At 48.0% G+C, this 23195-nt stretch overlaps 2 protein-coding genes across 2 annotated transcripts in view; both read right to left on the reverse strand.

The window, feature by feature from the left end:
* The window catches only part of NPDC1 (neural proliferation, differentiation and control 1), a 41206-nt gene extending 30438 nt beyond the window's left edge, over nt 1-10768 (reverse strand). Inside the window, exon 1 of the mRNA XM_063144513.1 lies at nt 10637-10768. Within this exon, the coding sequence (XP_063000583.1) occupies nt 10637-10709 (73 nt within the window). The 5' untranslated portion in view covers nt 10710-10768. The remainder of the gene's footprint in view (nt 1-10636) is intronic.
* A 3490-nt stretch (nt 10769-14258) lies between these two features.
* ENTPD2 (ectonucleoside triphosphate diphosphohydrolase 2) overlaps nt 14259-23195 on the reverse strand; it is a 31506-nt gene continuing 22569 nt past the window's right edge. The window contains exons 6-9 of the mRNA XM_063144720.1: nt 22738-23007; nt 19075-19194; nt 17474-17608; nt 14259-16488 (exon numbers count right to left, since the gene is read on the reverse strand). Coding sequence (XP_063000790.1) covers nt 16285-16488; nt 17474-17608; nt 19075-19194; nt 22738-23007 — 729 coding nt within the window. The 3' untranslated portion in view covers nt 14259-16284. The remainder of the gene's footprint in view (nt 16489-17473; nt 17609-19074; nt 19195-22737; nt 23008-23195) is intronic.

The following is a 23195-nucleotide window of genomic DNA, read 5'->3' on the forward strand; positions in this document are numbered from 1 at the left end:
ACATCCAAAAGGAGTGCACAAAAGGAAAAGAGAGCCTCCCAATGTGGAGCCAACCCACAGGCAACATTTGGGCGCGCCGGTTTCGCTCATGGGAGGCTGTTCACACAAGCACCATGGCCTCTGGAACCAGCGTGGACCACGGCCACTTGCGGCTGCCACGATTGCCAAGATTCCAAAACACACCTGAAAAATCACCCGATAGCTGGCGGACAGGTGCTGGGCGGCAGTGGGGAAGAGCGGTCAGAGGCCACGCAGGAACAGGCCGCAGATGGTCGCGTGACACGCACAGTGAGCTGGCACTGGGTGATTCAGGCAGTGACACAAGCCAGCCTCCGCCTCCGCACAGGGTGCCCGTAAGAAGCGGGGTCCGGGCCTCCCCCGCGCCATGCCAGGATCTCGCCTGACCGCCCTCCAGCAGATGCTCTGGGCCCCCGCCCCCGCCTACCTGCGTTCCCTTGTAAATTAACCACCTCCTGTGTGGGGGAGAAGGAGACGACGGAGGTTAGAGAAACAGAGCAAGGCACAACAGGCAGGAAGGGACGAGGACGAGCAAGAAGGAGGCAGCGGGGGAGAAAGCCAAGAGGGATGGAAACAGCAGAGCGGGGAGAAAGCAGGGAACGTTTGGGGAATAAAACCAGAGGGAGACTTCGGGCATCTGTCTGCGCCTCAGACACCCTCCGCAATCTTGCCAGAGAAGGGGAGAAGCAGTTGTGCACAGCTCCCAGCATCACCAGAACGAGGGCAGACCCGGAGCACAGAAAGGCTGCAATTGCTGCAAAATGTGCGGGCAGCTTCAGGGACAAATGCTCGGCTTCATCTACCTCGCCCAGGGCTGGTGCAAGAAGTGGGACAACCCTTGCGTTTACTCACCCAGACCCCTTAGAAGGCTGGGCGTGAAAGGACGGGCGTTTATGACCAGTCAGGGAGTTTGCATTTTATCATTTCATTGTTATGTCAACCAGGCAAGAAACGTGGCTAAATAAATACACAACACTTTAAACTGGCCTTCCATAGACCAAAACAAACTATAGTAGACTTCCAGTGATTTCTCTCTCTCTCTATGAATATTCTTCTGTAGGTACCAAAGAGCTGAATGTCCGCCCACATAAAAGTCCTTTATCGCAACCTGTCTTCGGAACAGGTCTCCAACTCCTTTCCCCAAAGATTGTGCAGCCAACACGACCTTGCCCAGACATTAAGAAAATGTTCTACTCCTTCCTGGGATTAGAAATCTGCCCTTGAAACAAGGGATGTTTGCCCCCAAGAGAACAACGGGATCCGTGTGCTTATGGGCTAACCCCTCTATTCCAGATTAGAACCAGTTTTCGAAGCAGCAATAGGAACATCTCCAGGAACGGCAACTCCTGAGCCTGCTTAAGGGATTATTCAAGAAGAGATGGCATTTGATGAAGCTACAAAGAAGGTGATGAGAGACGGCGTGTGCACGCGTAGGAGGGAAAAGAGAATAAAATCTAAAACACAGGCTCTTTGGCTCTCGGCTCTCTGTCACCGCACATTTGTCAAAACAAGACAAACACACATGAATGCTACTGGACTGAGCTCTTTCTCTGCAAAACCGTCGTGTCTGGCTGCTTCGGATGGTTAGGAAGAGGCAGGCGTGTTGCTAGGCATTGAAAAGATCCGGGGGCAGGCCCACGGGACCCAAATCTGCCAAACATTGGTATATGCTAATTTATTTATGTATAAGCACATTTAGAACTAATTACTAGGGTTTATTTTGGTTTTGCAGCAGGTAAATTACCTTTATAAAATTTGCAGATAATTTGCACCCTGACCTAGATCATCCCAAACCAACGGGAAAAAGTTTTTCTAAGTTTAATTAGCATTCAGGGGAAGATGTATTGGGGAGGGGGGTATTGCAGCGTGTGGGAAGGAGTGAGTTAAACCTTTCCTTCCCCAGCTACAATCTCTCTGAGAAAGAAAACCCTCCAGTTGGCACCAATGGACACTCAGGGCTCTGGGAAAGAGATCTGGGGTTCTAGGAAATGGATTTGGGGGCCCATGGCCCATCAGCCCAGGCTTAGCAACGCCCCTGGCAAGAGGGGGAATCTTCAATTTCCACACAGCCTTTGTCCATGTTCAACTCAAGTCAATTTCAAACTGGAAATGGACACACAGGGCTCCCACTTTTCTTTTCTTTCCTGCCAGTCCCTTCCTCCATATTATTCTCTCATTTCATTAACTATATAGCTATATCACCCAATAGCCAAAGCTCTCTGGGTGCTTCACAAAGATTAAAAAATTAAATATTATTCATAAAATAAAAAAACCCTATGCTGCCAAATGCCTGAGAGAAGGTCTTATTAATCTGGTGCCAAAAAGATGACAATGTTGGCACTGGGCAGGCCTCACAGAGGAGATCGTTCCATAATTGGGGGGCTATCACCAAAAAGGCCCTCGTTGCTGCCTTCCGGGCCTCCCTCGGAGGACGTTTTCATTCTTAATTGCCAAGCCGTCCATGAAAGTTTTCATGAAGTCGAAGAGATGAACAGAAGGTAGATCAAGATGTTCAGGCAGATTCTGGGTGAGGCGCAACAGACCACCAATGGTTTCTTGCCTACCAACAGGGACAAACAAACCCAAAGGCCCTTTCCTCCCCCCTAAATTAGGCTGAAATCAAGAGGAAGGGGAAGAGGAGGAGATTTGCACATGCAAGCTCCAATTCCGGCATGGACAACAAATTCCTGGGTGGAGCATGTGCTCAGAGGCACCCTTGTTCTGCACTTCCAGGTCTGCTTTCCTGAGCCATAATTTCACACCCAGCTCGGGCTTGTGAACCCTTGCGGAAAACAAAGATGATCCCACAAGCCCTAACACTCGCCCGGTGTTGCTTTAAGGTGCCACACGATTCAAGGAGTTGTAGGATGCTTTTCTGTCTAAATATGCATATGCAGCCTCCCCCACCCTGGTGTCCTTCAGATACGTTGGACTGCAGCGCCCATCACCCCAACTATCATGGACCCCTTTCAAAAAGTAGTGGGTTATCTTCTGTGGTTGTCTTCTTTGAGAATAAATTCTCGGTTTGCATTTCATTTATCTTTTGTCAGAACCCTATGCATGCTTCTGGGGGAGCAAATTCCACAGAATGCAATGTGGCTGAATTCCTGGAAAACGTGCCCAGGATCTTTGCGCCATAACCAAGAGTGCCTGTCTCCAGGAAAGGCCTGGAAAAACACACCCTGACAGTGGGTCAAAACACATCCGATTTGGGATTTGCCTTAAACTTCACCCCGTTCCCACAACACCTGTGGATGCCTTCCCTTCTGTTTTGTCGATGGATGCGCTACAGTCCTTGATTTTGGAACAAGAACGAATTTTCCGCCCCCATCGCACTTAGCCAGGTGATCAGAGTTAAGTAATCGAGAGGGAAGCGGAAAGCCAAGTGCTGAACTGCAGCCATGAACAATAATAATAATAATGATGATCCGTTCTCCTCGTCCTCCAATCCTATGGGTCACATGTCAGCTTGTGAGGTATCTCTGCGGCTGCACACCTTTGGCCTCCTGCAAAAATATTTTCAGGAAAAGCAGGTTTGGCGACTCTTGATGTTCAAAACATCTGTGCCATTTCCTTATAAATGAGAACTTTCTCTTTCTCCGAATACATCTAGACCCGGACTGTGTCAAGCAGTAGCTGGACAAACAAAAACACAAGAGCTTTACGTTCTGCATGGAGCGCTTTAAAACACTCAGCAATTTTCACAACAGCGCAGTAAGGTAGCCCAGCATTAAGTCCATATTACAGATGGAGAAGGGGAAAGTGGTGTTGCCACCTAGTGAGTTCAGGGCTTAGGGAAGATTTGAACTGAGGACCATGTGGTTCAAAGCTCTTAACTGCTACACCAGATATTTATTTTATTTATTACATTTTATACTGCCCAATAGCTGAGGCTCTCTGGGCAGCTCACAATGAAAACCATAAAACACAGCAGATCAAAACATAATATAAAGCTTTAAAAGTATAAAAATGCCATGTAAAACCAAAATAAAACTAGAAGCATTTACAGCCCAGGGAAAGCCTGCATAAAAAGATGTGTTTTCAGGAGGGGTTTAAAGGATGTTACGTTTTCCGCCTCCCAAACCGCAAGAGGTAGGGTTTTCCAGATGGTGGGTGCCGCTACAGAGAAGGCCCTGGGAATTCTTCCCCCAGCCAAAACTCTACATGACTGCTATGCTCTCTCCACAATAATCGCTCCTATGCTTCCTTTAGTTTCTGATCCACTTGCCTTTGGGAAATATCAGGAGTCCCATTCGGAACCATTTTAAAAAGAGCGGCTGGTCAAAGCTTGGGAAAGAACAAAATGAATTCACTCTTTCAAGGGCTTAACTGGAACTGCGGTTTATCAATCCAGTACGAAGACTGGTCACAGAGCATTAGCACAAAAGGATACAAATGAGGAGACGCACTCTTAAAAGGGGCAAGTCTTCCTTGCAACTGTGGGTTTTTCTTCATTCGATGGTACCCAAGTTGGGATGCAAATCACCACAATGTTGCCTAGGAAGACTTTGTAGGCATTTCTGGCTTGCTTTGGGTATTCGATGCCTAAAGACTCATATTATTTTGTAGCATTAAGTACAGGACCTTCTCTGGTCCCTTATGTATTTGTACTTCTTTTTTAAGGAAAGATTTACTTTTAAAAAAATTAAGCCTGCTTAAAGCACCTTCCGTGCCAGTCAGCATTCCCACCCACCACCCAAATTTAAGAGCTCCCGAAATAGAGCAGCCCGTGCTGAGCGTGGGACGTGTTCTCAAGGGCCACCAGTTCTCACACACAGCTCTGTGGTCTTTGCTGCCCCAGCGTTGGGCAGGAGGTTGGGAGCCATTCCAGCTGCACTGAAAACCACCCACGCCTGCAGCTACGGCACCTCGACGTAGCGGACTGGGTCACCCAGGAGGAAACGCACACAAAAAACCCAGATATCTCCCCACCTTGAAACCACTCCCTCCTTGCAAAATACCTTCAGGGCAACCCAAAACTACGGAGGACATTGGCTGCAGGAACACACACGCACTCATCATGTCCACTAGACTGCAGTGGTGTAGTGATACCAGGCCCCGCAGGGACGTGACACCGGTACTTTTTTATTCGCAGGGACGCTGACGGCATCTGCCAGCCCCTTCAGACTTCCTTGTTCCCTCCAAGTTGAGCTGCAATCCTCAAGCAAGTTTAGAATGGCCGGCATAACCTCTGTGCGTTTGAACCAAAACAGCACCTTATTATGGACATCCCCCCCCCAAAAAAAATTTGCAATGTCTACGTTTGCCTGAGAAAACTCCGTCAACAGAATTTACATGGTAGAATCCTTTCTAGACCGTGCCATTTCAAACGGCATGCTTTAATGCGGTCTTATGTTGGGGAGAATAGAATAAAACCCATCCCCCCTGATAAGCTAACTTTCTAGATGTAGGGAAGGCTAATAATAATAATAATAATAATAATAATAATAATAATAATAATAATAATAATGGGAACATTCAGACACAGTGGCACAGTCCAGGAAAGATTCCACCGCGCAGTTTTTGTGATTCAGCTCCTCATCCTAACAAAGTCTCCTCAGGTGCAGAGACCTGGCCAAGCCATAAACCCACACTTCCCGGAGGACAGGCTGTGGGTGGAGAAGAGAAAGGGCTGCACCTCACAGGCAAGATGGCAAAGCCATGGAGATAAGAAATGAGATGCCGGTTTATCTCCCTGAGAACACAAATGTTAGTTTCTCAAAGCCTGACTTGTCATTTATATAACTGATGTGTGTGAGTGTGTGGGGGGTGGGGTCATTAGAACAGCCAGCCCAAATAATCCTGTTTGCTTGTAAAAAAAAAAGAAAAGAAAAAAAGGAACCCCAAATAAAAAGAAGTGAATTTTCAAAATGACATTTCTGCTATGGTTGAAAATAAATAAGTGGCAAGTTTCTGGACCTCAGAGTGGCAGAGATTATTCTGAAAACATGGGGGTAGTCCCACATAAAACTGCAGGAGCAAGAGGGGGGCTCAGGGGTTTAGTCTGCTTTGGAATATTCTATCCTGCCCCTTCATGCGGGATTGGAGAAGCCAAATATATTACGCAAAATAAGCAAGCCAAATTTGCATACAAACTGTGCCAATCGCAGAATTGGGGTTTTTCTTGGAGCTGAACTCTGAGGTCTTCAGAGCCTGGGGGATGATGTGCAGCCCCGCGGATATGCAGCCATGGGCGCAGCCCACCATTTTCAAGTCAACGCGATTCCCCAACCTGCCAGTTCGAGCGATTTTATCCCTGCTTGCACAGCTAGCTTAAAATAGCAGAGCCGAACCCCCCTCTCCACCGAGTCCTGCCAGCAGTGACTTTCAAACTGCTCCACCACTCAACTGAGGTGCCAAAAGGCCGAAAACATCCACTGCTGAGTCAGCTGTATTCTCGGGAAGCCTCACTCCAGAGAAGGCTCTCCAGGGAAAGCGCCAAAACCCCAAATAAACTCTCTGGCGACCATCAGTACCTAGGCTGCCCAGTGCCCCAGGGCCAAGACACAGCAGACCCAACGGAGACTGACTGTTCTTGAGCGTGAGCAAAATCTATCCACAAAAAAAACCTCAAGGAAGTTGGCATGGAATTAAGGCTTCCACCACGCCATTCCTTGGAGTGAAATCCTGAGACCCTAAGACAGCGAGTCTTGACCAGCACCCATGAGCAAAACCCAGAGACAGTTTGGTTCAGGCTTTGGAGGCCCCGTGGGATTTATTATCAGTCCTTCATTGGCCATGATTTCAAGGAAGAGCGAGGTTTCTCAGCTGTTGGGAGATCAATGTCACATTTTCATAGGGTGGGGTGTTCTCCTATCTTGGAACTGCCATGCCAACGTTCCGTCAAAGTAAAGATAGGCTCCAGGTTATATTACAAAGGGAGGAAAACTATTTATTGGGATGTGCTTCTGCCCATACCTGGACTTTCTCTGGAACAGCCTTTCCCAACCCAGGGCTCTCCAGATGGGTTGGACTGCAATACCCATAATCCCCAGCCATTGCAGTCCAACCCATCTGGAGAGCCCTGGGTTGGGAAAGGCTGCTCCAGAGAATAAGTAGTCCATTGGCCATTCCTACTAAAGGGAGGAAATGAATCAGGGCCCCAACATGCAATGACTTGAGGACACCTTTCCCAAGCACTCCAGGCCACAGTCCCAGTGGCCAACTTAAGGCAGACGAAGTGAGGCTGCAAAATAGGAAAAGCCCAGACCACTGCCAGTTTGCCAACCAGTCTGGAAAAGGGAAGCCAAGATCTTTTGCTGTTCTCCAAAAATAGCAGCTCTCAGGTGAAAGTAACAGACAGCACCAGATGTCAACAAAACCAAAACAGCCAAAGGGCAAAAGTATATCATTTATGCCTAGCAAGGCTGCCTTACACAATAGCTTCCACGCTAGCTTGAGAGGCAAGAAAGGAAGAATTCACGATTTCGTGAATTCTTATGAGCCTAGAACAGCCCTCTGCACACACCGAAGGGGGCTCCCACAGCACCTCTGGGTGAGTTACAGCTCCAACTCCTTTCAATCTCCCATCATACTAGAACCCAGTAGGGCCTCCCACGAAGCTGATTGCTGGAAGATTCAGGACAGATCAAAGCAAGGACGTCTTCACACAGCACAGAGTCAGGCTACGGAATTCACTACCACAAGATGTGGAGATGGCCACCAATTTGGATGGCTTTAAAAGGGGGTTGGAAAAATTGCTAGAGGAGAAGGCTATCAAGGGCTACTAGCCCTGATGTTTATGTGCTACTTCCAGCATCCGAGGCAGTAAGCCTATATGCACTACTTGCTGGGGAACATGGGCATGTCCTGCTTGTAGTTCCCTGGTCGACAGCTGGTTGGTCACCGTGTGAACAGAGTGCTGGACTAGATGGACCCTCGGTCTGATCCAGCCTCAGGGCTCTTCTCCTGTTGTTATGTTCAATCAATCCACTGAGGGTGGAGAAAGTCATTGTGCCAGTGTCCCTTCACTGGGTGAAACTGGTTTATTCAATCATTCCCAGAACAGGGAGAGTGAGAGGTGGTTGTTGTTGTTTTACCCAGGAGGTAAATCCAGATTAGCAACTCACACAGCTACACAACGGCATGGCTCTAGTCCGAGAGATCTGGAGCGCATCCGGCTGGCGGGCAACTGCCTTAGACACTCCTAGAAGCAAAATGGGCTGAGGTGTCCAGGGATGAATTAAACATTTCTTACCTCTCAGATCTGTTGGGGTAGTTTATTGTACTGGCAGGTTTGCCAGTAAACAGGGGATGCATATAGGGCCGTATGTGGGTCAGAGCCAAGGAAAGGCAGGTGGAGCTTTTTACAACAAACGTTTGCGAAACGTTGGCGTGCGTGTGTGGGAGCAGGACGACATACGGCAAGATTTTCAGCAAAGGCACCTTGGCGCAAGCCCTGGCACAAAAGGGGGCAGGCAGCTCCCAGAGCAAAAACAACTTGTAAGCAAACGGACAAGAGCGGTTTGGCCTTTTTGCACAAGGAAATGGCCCCCTTTTCAGTGTTTATTTCTCCATTGCACGATACACTTTGACCCCCTGCTGCATTGGAGCAGGAAGGCATAAATCCCCTTTCCTTTCACAAACTGGGTGGGCGGGGGGGGGGGGCAAGCAGGGGGACAAACTCTCCCATGTCCAAGGCAGCCCCCATCACGTAAAACAGTCGGAGGTACCCTCTCCCAAGCCACAACCATGTCCCCGCGGTTACTCCCTTTAAAACCCCTCACTAAGAAGAGCACACCAAGCACCCCTGAGGGTACCCATTTTCTCTGCTCCCGCATTCTTCAAAGTGATGCTGCTAACTCTTGGCAACGCCTCCAGCTAATCCTAACCTCACCCAGACAGACCAGAAGCTTGGATGAAAATCCCAAAGTGTGTCCAGATACGCTCTTCAACACTGCTTTAACTGGGGGAGGGGAGGGGAGGTTCCCCCAAGATGGGGTTTCCCGGCTTTTCTGACACCAACGCCAACCGCACTTCCAGCAATCCATTCCTCTGGCCCCTAAACCCCATCCATGAGACATGTTGACACAGCAGCTAAAGTTGCAAAGCCTTAAGGGCACAATCCTACGCATGTTTAAGGGAGGAAGGGGCGGGGGGGGGGGGGAGTCCTACAACTTGCCATAGGAGGTGCTGAGAGTTGTAGGACTTTTTTTCTGCCTAACATGCATAGGATTAATTACTACTAATAAGTATTATTTACATTCCTATACCAACCCATAGCCGAAGGTCTCTGGGTGATTTACAAAAGATGAAAACATCAGAAATGATATACAAAACAGGGCTGTCTCTCTAAAACTGCTTTTGTAGGAGGAGGCAGAGCGAACATCCAGCTAGTCAACAGAAAATATCATCCTGTGTGTCTGCCCTCCCCACCAAAAAACCCCAAATACATAAAAAGGAACAAAAAGAAGAGCATTTTAAACCCTGTGCGTATCCCATCAATGTCCTTCAAATCAGAGATTGTGCTGCCTGTTCACATCCTGCTGTTCTTATACACGCGCACGCACGCACACACACACACACACACACACACACACACACTTGCTTATGAAATTCTGCTACACGCTATCAAATGAACCCCGCTGGAGGAGGGGGGGGTCATCTAAACAAGACCCCAGCCTGGAAAATAGATCCCCCCCCTCCATCCATCCTAATTGTTGTCCACCAAGAACAGCCTTCTGTTTTGTTAGAGGAAGAGAACGGGAGAGAAGGTGCGTGTAGACAGGGTCTCCGAAGTGATGTCATTGTGTGTTGGGGGGGGGGGAGTTCATGATCAAAGAGGAGCGCGGGAGGGAGCAGAGGGAGGATTTGGCGTGTGTGTGTGTGTGTGTGTGTGTGTGTGTGTGTGTGTGTGTGTATCAAGTTCACAGCCAAGAAGAAAAAGGGGAAATTTAAAAAGAAGGTGGTGGTGTTGGGGTTAATAAAAGCAATGAACCTAAAAAGGTAGTGTGTGTGTGTGTGTGTGTGTTTTAAAGGTGGGGGGAGGCCCAGCAAAAGAAAGGATCACAGGGGTTTGGGGAAAGAGGATACGGGGGAGAGCAGTGGCAGTAAATAAATAAATATACACAATTTATTATGGAGGGGGGAGAAAACAACCAAAGAAAGTCATGGATTAGATGGGGTGGGGGCGTCCAAGACTTTAGGAGGGCTTGACAAGGAAAAGAAGGGAGAGGGGGTAATGAGAAAATAAAGAGAAACAAATAAGGAAGCAATTGAGCGGGGGGGGGGGAAGAGGGAGATATATATAAGTAGAACTTATAAGTAGAGCTACTCTATGCGACTGGGGGGGGGCAGCTTGAGACGGGGGGGGGATATATCCAAAGCCATACCTAGGAAAAGCAAGGAGTATTATTATAAAGGAAGGAGGGCGGGAATGGCAGGTGGGAGGCCTGGCCAGGGCGAGGAGGGGGCTGCTATAGAGGAATGGGGGGGACGGCTTTTTTGCGGGGGGGGGAGAAGGAAATGTCTGGCGGGGGTCCGCAAGGCCGGAGGGGGCCAAGAGGGGCCCAGGAAGGGCTGCGAGGATGCTGTGGCGGAGGGGGGGGGAGGCGGCCCTACCCTGCAGGGCTGTGTGTGTGTGTGGAGGGGTGTCAGGTGGCGAAGGGGCGCCCCTTACCGATGGGGCTGGCCAGGAGGCAGCCGGCGAAGGGCGGCAGCAGCAGGAGCAGCAGGCGGGCAGCGGCGCTCATCCTTCCCAGCTGCCCAGCATCGCAGCGGCGGCGGCTCCAGCTGGCGAGATGCGGCAGGGCTGCGCGGGCACCGCAGATCCGGGCGCGGGCGGGCGGGAGGGAGGGACGCAGGACGGGCGCGGCGGCCAATGGGCGCGCGGCGGCTGCCCGCAGGCCCCGCCCCGCGACGCCCACCTGGACGCGGCAGCAGCAGGTGCTCTGGGGCGGGGGGGGGGAGGAGGAGGAGGAGGAGGAGGGAGCCACTGCGGCTGCGCACCGGGCCCGCCTCGCCTCCTCCGCGCTGCGGCCGCAGGAGCAGGCGGGGCGGCGCGGATCTCGGGGCGGCTGCTTGGAAGCCCGGGCGCCGCCAGCATCCCCGTCAGCGCGGGCGCGGTTGCATGCAGCGCTGCTCGGAGCTTTCAGCTTGTTTAAAACAGGGGTGGTGATGGACAGTTACGAGCATCGCCGAACAATGTTATTACTGCTATAGGACGGCAGTTAATTTACCTGGTGTATTTTATGGACGGTGATTTAGAACTTGGCTGAAGGGTTGTTTTTAGCATCGCCATAAGTTGTTGTTGTTGTTATTATATGACTATTTATTTATTTATTTATTTATTATTAATTACATTTCTATACCGCCCAATAGCCGGAGCTCTCTGGGCGGTTCACAAAAATAAAATAAAAAATCGAAGTATAAAACAACAGTATAAAACCGTAAAATAAAATACAATATAAAAGCTCAACCAGATAAAATAGTCATTGAATTTTCTGCTCAGTTGACTTAACACTTTAAGGATGGACTGTTTTTAGCATCACCATGCATTATTATTATTATTATTATTATTATTATTATTATTATTATTTCTCTTTACTCCCTCCCCATGACAGGCTTTGCCAAGTCATGCTGCCTTTTACTGATTCAGGAATTTCATTAAAATACATTATTGATAATCTAATAATAATAATAATATAATAGCAGCCGAGGCTTGCTGGGCAGTTCACAATTAAAACCATAAAATACAACAAATTAGATTATTATTATTATTTATTTATTTATTTATATAGCACCAATAATGTACTTGGTACTGTACAAAATATACAAATAAAACAGCGAGTAAAAGTTAAAATGCCATATAAAACCAAGTAAGTTACAGTGCAGGGAAAGCCAGTTAAAAAGATGTGTTTTCAGGAGGCAAAGAAGTTACATTTTCCGCCTCCAGAAGCAGGAGGGAGGATTTTCCAGAGGGGCCGCTACAAATTATTATAAAAAATGATGATGATGATCATAGAATCCTAGAATAGCAGAGTTGGAAGGGGCCTACAAGGCCATCAAGTCCAACCCCCTGTTCAATGCAGGGATCCACCCTAAAGCATCCCTGACAGATGGTCGTCCAGCTGCCTCTCGAATGCTGATGATGATATATTCATAGTAGTAGTATTTATAGTAATAATGATTATTTATTTATTTATTTATTGCATTTCTATACCGCCCAATAGCCAAAGCTCTCTGGGCAGTTCACAAAAATTAAAACCATTTGAAGTATAAAACAAATAGTATAAAAACATGATATAAAATACAACATAAAAGCACAACCAGGATAAAATCAGCAGCAGTGCAGAAATACAAATTTAAAATGCAAATTTAAAACAGCAAAGTTAAACTTAAATTTATAGACTGCTAAAATGCTGAGAGAATAAAAAGGTCTTCGCCTGGCCTTTATTCATTCGCTATATTTGTGAGCCACTCAGTATTACCCGTGCCCTCCCGGCAGATCACAAACCTTTAAGGGCGCAATCCTGCGCATGTTTAGAAAAGACACAGTCCTACAACTCCCAGCACTCCTCAGCCAGCCCATGTTGTCTGGGGAATGCTGGAAGTTGTGGGCCTTTTTCCAGTCCAAACAAGCATTGGACTGTGCACTAAAAAGACTAAAATGCCATACATACATTTAAAAATATAAAATGCGATATGACACAATACAAAATAACAAACTGCACTGGAATAGATAAAGATATAGAAGAACAGCCATAAAAATTTATCTAGAATGAGGTCTCAAAGCGCCAGTGCATTGTCCACGGCATAACAATGCCACCTCATGGCCAAAACAAAGCCATCTTTATGGCTAGATGCGGCCTCTGACCAGAGGAAACAGAACGCCCTTCCCTTAGAGTGGGGCGCAAACGGCCTCCCAAAATTCTCCACCCTATTTGTGGGCAGAGAAATGTGGGTGGGTGGGGCACAATGTCACCAAATTTCTCTAGTGGGAGGAGAAATTCTCAGGGTTCCTCACAGATAGGGCTCAGCATTGATAGGGGACATAGCAAAGCTTTGCTTTTTTCCAAAAGTGTTTTTGGGTGGTTTTTTGCGCTGCCACTGCAAGTTGCAACAGCATCAACTGTGTTGGCAACCAGGCCCCCACTGCAGGTGTGTGTGAGTGGGGGCGGGGGGGCAGCGTTCTGTCCATCTCCAGGGAAGAGATGGAGCTCGTGCTGAGCCAAAATCTACCTTCCAATTCCATGAAAGTTTTCTTCCCCAATGAAAGAGACGTCCATTGTTCTGCCTTATTCTCAGGGTATTATAGAATTCATTTTTGCTGGATTTTTGAGCTTACTTAATCACTGCAAGGCGGCCAAGGGTGCAGTGTGCGGTTTTTTTTCATTCCATCACAGTCTCCCCATTGCTCTGCAGCCTCCCAGGCTGCCTGCACTTCCTGAGCTGAAAAAGCCCTATGGGAGAAATGACCCCATGATGTCTTCCCCTGGGTGTTAGTTGAGGTGTGGGAAGCCAAGGCGGCTACCGAGAGACGAGGGCACAATGAAAAACAGGACATGTGCACACACTCCTCGGTCACCTCCTAAGAAAGTTAAGCACACGGTAAGCCAACCCCTGTGAATTTCTCTGAAATCTACTTTGCTGTTTGAATTTATTTTTGAAATTTAAAAATGTCTTTTTTATCAAACAGGAAGAAAATGGATAAAAAAAACCAGGGAAGAAATTTAAGCCCAGGTGGTGGCTGGTGGCTCTGACATCAGTGGGGTGGGGAATCTGCTCCAGGTTCCAGTCACTGACTGGTTCTGACTGAAACCTGGAACCCCCAGTCTCCCCTGGATTCGTGCCCTGCATGTGGGCTTCCCATTTGGGCATCTGGTTGTCCACTGCAGGAAACAGGAAGCCTTGGGTCTGGCCCAGGCAGGACTTGCAAGTTAAACATCCCCCACCCCCACATCAAGAGAGTTCAGAACATTTTGTACCAGAAACCACAATCCTGATATGTATATATACACACACACACACACCCCTCCATTGCAAAATACAGAATATCTAGCAGCTAGTGTAGGGGAAAACCAATTCAGCCTATTCCAATAGCAACTGGTGTTAAAGGCAGAAATATTCACTGTTTAGAGATGACCAGAGCAGGTGCCAAGATCACAGCAACGAAGCGATCAATAACTCCTCAGCAAAACATACTGAAAGTGTCCACAGGGTATTTTTATTTTTTTAAAAAAAAGCCAAGCATCACTTTGTTTATTTAACATGGAAACAGAATAAACACAACCACGTCCGTTTTATACAGTTGTATGCTGTTTTAAGAGTACAGTACATGTTAAAGAGCATCAACAGTGTGCATTTTGGGGCAATGGGGAGGGAGGGGGAGAAGAGCCAAAGGAAGTGCAAAGAAAAATATTTTTGCAAGCTGCAAGGGCTGCTGCTTGATGCAGGGAAATGTTTCCATATAAAAACAGTTGGAAGGTGGGGGGTGGGCAACGGAGATATCAAATCCCCACGCTTTGCACACAAGCCTCAAATGTGATCCAATTTTCTTTAAAAGCTCAACAAGTTCTCTCTCATCAACCCCTAGTTGTGTGTGTGTTTCCCCCCCACCCTCCGTGCTTCATTTTGAATCACACCGATGCATTTAAAGGCATCTTTCCCCATGTCCCAACTTGAATTTTCACAGGGCAAATCGACATGCAAACTTGGAGTTACTATGGTGCCTCCCAAAGGATCTTGGGTAGTGTAGTTCCTTTTATGGAGAGCCCACACACACACACACACACACACCTGTCAACACCTCCAAAGTTCCCTGGAGAGCGGGAAAGACGAACAGTGCCATCCTATACATGTCTACTCAGAAGTAAATCTCATTGAGTGCAATGGCATTTACTCCCAAGAAAACGAGCATAAGATGGCATGCTTCATTTGTGTTGTAGGTCTGTCTGGGTTAAAATTGTTTCCAGTGCTATGACTGTCATGCAACCAGAAGTTTTGGGGGGTAAAATTTAAATACAATCTTTGCCTCCTAGTGTAATAATGAAAAAGGAGGACTGAAGATTTTCAGGCCCATTACCAGCGTATTTTAGATAAAAGCTCTTACCGCCAGCAATTAAAACTTAGGCAAGACATTTCATCCGTTTGCAGTGAAGGATAATTCAGTGCAGAAGCCGGAAAACTAAGAACCTTGGAGGGCCAGACAGCTGCTTTAAGAAACTGACCGGGCCTTTGTCACTGTCCCGGCTCTCCCTGAAGCGTCCACAGGTTTATTTGGGGGATTGGGGTGGAGAGAGACAAGTAGCAAACACGGGAGGCAAATTAAAATTCAGCGTGTGTGTGTGTATGCTTGCACAAACTCTTATCAGCACATGGGACCAGAGAAAGGAGATTCCCACCCCCACCCCACCCATAAAAGTTGGCACTGGAGAAATATTTCAGAGGGACAGGCAGGTGATGCCCCTTACGAAGCCTCCCTTCTGCAATACGAGGTGAGGCAGTGGGCTCGTGACATTGATAAAAGTCACCTATATAGGTTTTCTTTGAGGAGGGGGAGAAATATCTATAAAGGACGGTGTCTCGAGGGAAGGGGTTCAGGTCATCTGATTTCAAACCCCCAGGAGCGTCTCCAATCTAAAATGAGTGTAGTCACACACACACACACACACACGCACATGGCCCAATAACGCTACCATGCTACATTTTTGGTAAACAGACATTGGTTGTTTTGAAAAGGCACCTCTGCTCTTTGACGAAGATCACCGCCACGCCTGCTGGATCGCCACACTTGCTTTCGAACACTCGCAGTCAAACCCAACAGAGATGGACGTCAACGCTGCCTTTCTTCCTTCATGGGGACTAGAGCCTTGCCACGGACAAAGCATTCAGGACAGGACCACGACCACAGAAATCTTTCTTGAGACCCCTGAGTGTACAAGCAGAACCAGAGAGGTTGGCGAAGCCCAGAAAAAAACTTTCGGCGAGCCAAGGACTATGGCCCCCTTCTTTTCCCGGACGTTGCAACCCTCGCTGGCACTTTGGGAAAGTCAGAGATGGAAGACAACCTCTTTGGATGGCGCACCGAGGACTTGAGAATCCACACAAGGATCTCTGCCCAAGCCTCGGTGGCGGTTTCTTCCACAGCCCTCTTCCTCTAGGTTCTAGTTATGGGGTGCGGGGGTGGGGACACAGGAGGCCATGGGTTCTGACCGCAACAGGGGAGCCAGCGAGCCCCGCCCTCCAGGCTGTGGGCGTGGACTGGATTCTGCCAGCATCCTTCTTCCGGCCCAGCCCGCCTCGACTCCTGCCGGTCCAGGGCCGCCTCTACATCATCCCATGGTCCTTGGAAGATCTCAGCAGGCAGAAGATGGTCACTAGCGTGACCAGGATGATAGCAACAAAAATAAGTATGACGCCGACCCACGGGCCATATTCCGTGCCCTTCCGGAAGCTGGTCTCTTCGGCCGGAATCATGTTGGTGAGGTTCAGCATATACCCCAAAGCCCAGCCAATGGATGTGCCTCCAGCCTGCGTAAGAACAAGGTACACCGCGTTCAGGAGGGCTTTACAAGGCCAAACCCTGAGACTCATCCCTTTGCTTCCAACCCTGCTACTTTCACCACGAACGCAGAGCTGCGCAGTTGCACAGTGTCACAGGCTGACTGCTGAAAACACTCCCACTTCAGTACTCTGGTTAGCAACCACCTGCCCTTTCGATGCCCTCCACATTGCGCCAGAATCCTGTGCACAGAATAGAGCTTTCTGAAAAGCACAGTGGCTTTTGTGGCTCCTATTGTGAAATAAAGCAAGTTTCTAGCCCTTATTGAGTCCTGAAAGCATGTGGGATGGAAAACCCCGAGGGTGGCAGCTATCAGGGAAAGGGGGGAGGGGCTCCTTGCTACTCTCTGAAACAAGGAGAAAGAATGAATTATGCAACAGAGTGAAAGAAGAGGAAATAGCATAATCTAAATAAATATGGACAGACTGCAGATTTCAGGCTGTGTCACACAACACTTGGATATTTCAGGGCACACAGTCTTGCTAAGTCTCTAGTCCTCACTTTTAAAGCTCTGCCATTGCATCTGTCCTCCCTTGTTCCCCTTTCTCTTATACTCAGCTGCCATTCCCCCCCCCATCCCTGCCTTTCTCCGTACCACTGCACATATTGAATAGCAGCTTTGCCCCGTCACCATCTTTTCCTTCTGCGGATTGTGAGGTGTCTTCCCCCCCCCCCATCATTTGCTCATTGATGGAATCAGATTTTTTTAAAGAGATGTACGAGAATTTTGATCTGTTCGCACAATTGCCGTTAGCACAAACGCGAATCAGCGCAAGTGCGAAGTTGTGCAAATCTGGCCAAAAGTGTTTTTAAAAACCAGTCCGCAAGTCTGCAGAACGTGCAACTCAGAGAAAGCCGGGGGCTGCTGGGGATCCGCAGGTCGGATTCGTAGAAGCCCGAGTTCGTCTGAACCCACTGCAGGTTCCTCCCCGCTGCCCCAATCCAAAAATTTACCTTCTTCTGGAAGGCGATGTTGGAGAAAGTGCTGATGTCAAACTTGTAGCCCTTCATGAGGAGAAGATCGATGAAGGTGGCGGTTGAACAGTAATCGGCCAACCTCTTCTCCTGCTGTGGCGCTTTCTGACGGAGCTGGATTTGCCGGAGGTAGCGGAGAGAGAGACAGAGAGAGAGTAATTGGGGGGTAAGGAGAGAAAAGAAGAGGCCTGGATTTTACTCCAAAGTGTGCTCTGTTTATTTCTCACTCATGGCGCGTGCCCTTTTAAGGCAGCGCTGGACCTGGTTATTCTAAGGGACAGCAAGTGGCATACAAAAACGGAATGAAAAGCCAAGGAGGGGATCATAAAATGGAGGGCTGGGGGGCGGGGAGTTCCCACGTGTGTGCATATGGGTGCCTTACGTACGCGAGCATCTTCCCGAATATTTGGGTGCAGGGTATGCACTTCCGTTGCAATGTGTTTGAGGCTAGCTTACAGTCTCAGCTGGGTTGCCTCTCCTATTGCATTAGCCTCTGAGCAGGATATTTTATTTTATTTTTAATTAATTAATTGCATTTCTATGCCACCCAACAGCCGGACTTCTCTGTTGAGCCCCTGGACACCTTTGGCTGTTGCGTTCCACTTAGTTTCCACTTAATCAGCGAATAGTATGATCCTATACATCTCTACACAGAAGCAAACACCACTGACTTCAATGGCGCTCCCTCCCTGGTAAGGGCTGCAACCGAAGTGTCCCTTGCTGTGCCCCATCTCAGCCCCCCAGAAGGGAGGGGGAGGAAGTATTTTATTTATGGCTTTTACATCCCACTTTTCTTTCACAAAACCCAAGACAGCAAAGACGACTCCGTCCCCTGCCCCACATTATCCTCACAGCAGCCCTGCAAGGTAGGTCAGGCTAAGAGATGGCCCCAAAGTCACCCAGTGAGCTTCACAGCTAAGCAAGGATTTCAGTGAGAATCTCTCCTAAGAACTGACAAATATGTTAAGCTCAATTCCGCTCATTTTCTCATTTTCCTACATTAGATCCACTACATCCCATTTCCAAATTCAATTTGCGAATCGGCTTATTTTTAAAGTCTGCACAAAAATTCATACATGTTTTTGTGTGCATTTATAGGTATGCATTTTAAAAAGCACTTTCCCAATATACACATTTTTTGTACCCACTTTCCTAAATCTACACCGTTGTTTTCAAGCAATTTCCCCCAATGCAACGGTGGTTTCATGGGCACTTTCCCCTGACACTTGCATTAGGGTGCACACTCGATCTTGCCCTCTGCATTTTGGTGTACGTTTCCTGCTCTTCCATGCATTTTCATGTGCATGTTTTATTTGTGTGCAGCATCACAAAATGTGGGAAATTTGGTACATTCACATTAAAATGTGAACCCTACTCATTTCTCACCGATATTTACTCTCTCTCCCGCTAATCCAGCACACTACCCACTATACAACACTACCCTACAATTTCAATTAGAATTGAAATTCAAATCTTTCGAAATCTCAGATTTGAGCAAGAAAAACATATGATGGACATTTTCAAAACTTGACCTCTGCCTCAGTTGCATCGTCAAAAACCAGCCTACTGGGAAACCCCACCTCAGACCATGTGCTATTGCAGATGTCAATGGCAGCATCCCTGAGATCACTCGGTGTGGCAACAGGTCTCTTCAACTCCGACTGGATGAAATCCACGGTGTAGAAAAAGGCAGAAAAGGCCTGTGAAAGAAGAAAAGAGGATGATGATAAAGGCAGCATTGACCTGCCTAGGAATCACACTGAAGACAAAGGTCTAAATTAACCGTTATTTTTTTTTGTTATTAACAGTTAATTAGATATTTTTGGTTTTCATTTCCCAATCTTCCTCTCTCCTGCCTCCATTTCCTCTCCTTTAATTTTTCTCTTCTTGATATCATCCTGCGTTTGCAAAGTAAAAAGTTTCATGGATTCAAGTAAAATCATGAAGCAAATAGCTCTATAGAAAATTAAATAAATAACAGAACAATATAAAATGGCTGTGTTGTGCATAGCCCTTTGCTGGCCTGCATTGGTTTTGTGGTGAATCATATCACTCTGCTTATAATTCAAGAAAATGCCCCCGGATTAATTTATTTTCTTTTAGTAGTATAGTGTAATCTACCTTTTCACAGACAGCTTGAATCCAATTGTGTCTATATCCAGGATCAACATGGTACAGGAAACGTTGCTCAATGTAAAAGATGCCCATCCCTCAGCGGGATACATTCAGTGCCAACGGGGCTCAGCAGAGCGGGCCCTGCGTCATAGTTTTCTAAAGCTGCACTGACAGCTAAGTGTAGTAATCTAAAACACTAGAAAGCAAAAAAGCCCCTAGGATTTACCATTGTTAAATTTGATCTGCAGCATCAATATTAGTGGTCAGAAACTAGTGGCCACCGGGTTAAATCCAGCCCAAGAAAGGATCTCACCAGACCAAAGTCAGCTTATGGGTCTGAGGTTGTATGTAGCTTGTCGTTAAGGTCACCGTTAACGTGGCTGTATTAAGGTCAGCTTTGCGGCACTGAAAGCTGGGGGGGGGGGGGGAGACGTCCACATTTTCCTCTCTCGTTTTAGTTCTGGTGTTGGGGACAACCTATCTGGTGAGGCTCCATGGGACTGATGTTATCTCCACGCACAATGACAGAAAAGAACCACCGTAACGCGATGCAACATACTTTGGGCGGGGGGGGGGGGACTTTTTCGGCAATGAACAGCAAATGCGAGAGAGGTAGCCCATGTTCCCACCTATTTGTTTTGGTGTTTTTTTCCCTATCTGGCGAATTGCTCCCAAATCTTCAGCCACTAAGGGGCAGACGTCCCTACCTACCCAGTACATAGCTTTGTAGCCCATCCAGTTTGAAGTCAGGGGGCAGACAGAGTTATATGCCAGCCCTCCCCACTACTGTGGGGCAGCCTGCCCTCGGGGGAATGGAACCGCTGGACAGACCCCTTCCACAGGGGGCTACAGGGTTGCCCCATGGCAGGGGCCCTGCCTCAGGGTACAATGGCTTCACTCAGTTGTAGAGGGCTCCATCTGTCCAATTTGACAGCTGTGTATGTTTGCTTGAAGGCTTCGCTTTATCAAACACAGGGTTATTCCAACCTATGCAAAGCTAGTAAAATATATAAAAAGGAAGGCCTACAGGGGACCCCCCAGTGGGTCCCAGGCTGCAATCACGCAGACTGCAAGATTCAAAAGGCAGTGCATGCTGTATGAGCTGAGGCACGCAGGTTAACGATGCAAGGAAGCTCTTTCCAAATTGATTGGGGAAACGGGGTGTTATCTGAACATCCTCCACTGAGGGGCAGTCGTGGGCACATCCTTGCAGGCAGAGAACTGAGAAAGGCAAGCCGTGCGCCCAGTGTTCAGTCCTACTGTGGCATCATCATAACAACAACAACAACATTTATATGTTGACCCATAGCCAAAGCTCTCTGGGCGGTTTACAAAATATGAAAATAAAATGGCCAAGATCATCCTCCCCATTTACAAATCTATGGTGTGACCTCATTTAGACATCTGTGTTACTGCACCCCAAAAAATCATATTGCAGAATTAGAAAATATGCAGAAAGGGGCAACTAAAATTATTCAGGGGCTAGAACACCTCCCCTGTGAGGGAAGGTTACAACAGCTGGGATTGTTTAGCTTGGAAGAAAGGAGGGTAGAGGGGGTATGCGGCAGGGTTTTGCTCTTTACTGTTTTACTCTGTACAGCACCATGTACATTGATGGTGCTATATAAATAAATAAATAAATAAATAAATAAATAAATAAATAAATAAATAAAAATAATAATAATAATAATAATAATAGGTGCACAAAATTATGCCTGGTGTGGAGAAAGTGGACTGGGATACTTGGGGGGATACTTGGCTCAGCAATACTACTAATGAGAAGGATCTTGGAATTGTTATAGATCACAAGCTGAATAGGAGCCAACAGTGCGATATGGCTGCAAGAAAGGCAAATGCTATTTTGGGCTGCATTAGTAGAAGTATAGCTTCCAAATCACGTGAGGTACTGGTTCCTCTCTATTCGGCCCTGGTTAGGCCTCATCTAGAGTATTGCATCCAGTTCTGGGCTTCACAATTCAAGAAGGACGCAGACAAGCTGGAGCGTGTTCAGAGGAGGGCGACCAGGATGATCAGAGGTCTGGAAACAAAGCCCTATGAAGAGAGACTGAAAGAACTGGGCATGTTTAGCCTGGAGAAGAGAAGATTGAGGGGAGACACGAGAGCACTCTTCAAATACTTAAAAGGTTGTCACACAGAGGAGGGCCAGGATCTCTTCTCGATCCTCCCAGAATGCAAGACACGGAATAACAGGCTCAAGTGACAGGAAGCCAGATTCCAGCTGGACATCAGGAAAAACTTCCTGACAGTTAGAGCAGTACAACAATGGAATCAGTTATCTAGGGAGGTTGTGGGCTCTCCCACACTAGAGGCCTTCAAGGGGCAGCTGGACCACCATCTGTCAGGGATGCTTTAGGGTGGATTCCTGCATTGAGCAGGAGGTTAGACTCGATGGCTTTGTAGGCCCCTTCCAACTCTACTATTCTTGATTCTATGACGGGGAGTCACTTTTCTCCCTCTCCCATAATACTAGAACCTGATGGGGTCATATCCGTCGAAGGTGATCAGTGAGAGATTCAGGACAGAGAAACACGAAGGCTTTTTCACGCAGCGCAGAGTTAAACTTAGGAATTTGCTACTACAAGATGTAGTGACGGCCACCAATTTGGATGGCTTTAAAAAGGGATTGGACACATTCCTAGAGGAGAAGGCTATCAAGTGCTACTAGTCATGATGATACTCCAGTATCAGAGGCAGTAAGCCGATGTACACCAATTGCTGGGGAGCATGGGCAGGAGGGTGCTGTGGCACTCCTGTCCTGCTTGTGGGTTTCCTGTGGACAGCTGTTTGGCCACTGTGTGAACAGAGTGCTGGACGAGATGGACCCTGGGTCTGATCCAGCATCAGGGCTCTTCTTGGGTGGGGGAGTTAAAATATAACAGACCCTCACAGAAACCCTTCCTTTTAAACCCCTCGATGTGTCCCAGTAATCTCAGAGTTGTTGCTCTGTGGCAAGGCCGTTGCACTCCACACATGCCCTGACCCCCTACCTTCCGTTAGAACTTCACACAGCCTGGAAATAAGTCCTGCAATGGAGTCGAGAGCCAAAATAGAGCACACAGCAGCCAAGGCCATTCGGCCTCCGGCTCCAGACGCACTGAGGTACTTACGATAAATTTTCCTGTGACATTGGGCTGGAAGACTTTGTCAAAGGAGCAGCGGGAGTAGGGACACTCTGTGAACTGGAAGAGGCTCTCCACATGACCGCGGCACTGAGCGGCGTCTCCGGAGCCGCTCATGGTCACCATGGCGTTGGGGAAATAGTTGGTGGGCTTCTCATCAGCGGTGCACGGGGAATCGTAGACGCTGCCCATCGTGAAGTTTCTCCTGTAACCCGTGGGCCAGCAGGGGTTGTTGACCTTCAGAGCGTGTCTTTCAGCCTGCGGTGGGTGTGAAGGATCATTCTTAGCGGGCCGCACAAATTAACTTGCCAACGACACTCTATTTCCATGGCAAGCTTGCCGGACTGAGTGGGGCACTCCGAGGGCACCATGTGGGCTGTGTTGCCAAAGCACCGGAGCGTTTGATCGGCTGACCCTTCGGAGGGCAAATCCTGCCCCAGTGGGCT

This window comes from Elgaria multicarinata, chromosome 19 (genome assembly GCF_023053635.1).
Source record: "Elgaria multicarinata webbii isolate HBS135686 ecotype San Diego chromosome 19, rElgMul1.1.pri, whole genome shotgun sequence".
Classification (NCBI taxonomy): Eukaryota; Metazoa; Chordata; class Lepidosauria; order Squamata; family Anguidae; genus Elgaria; species Elgaria multicarinata.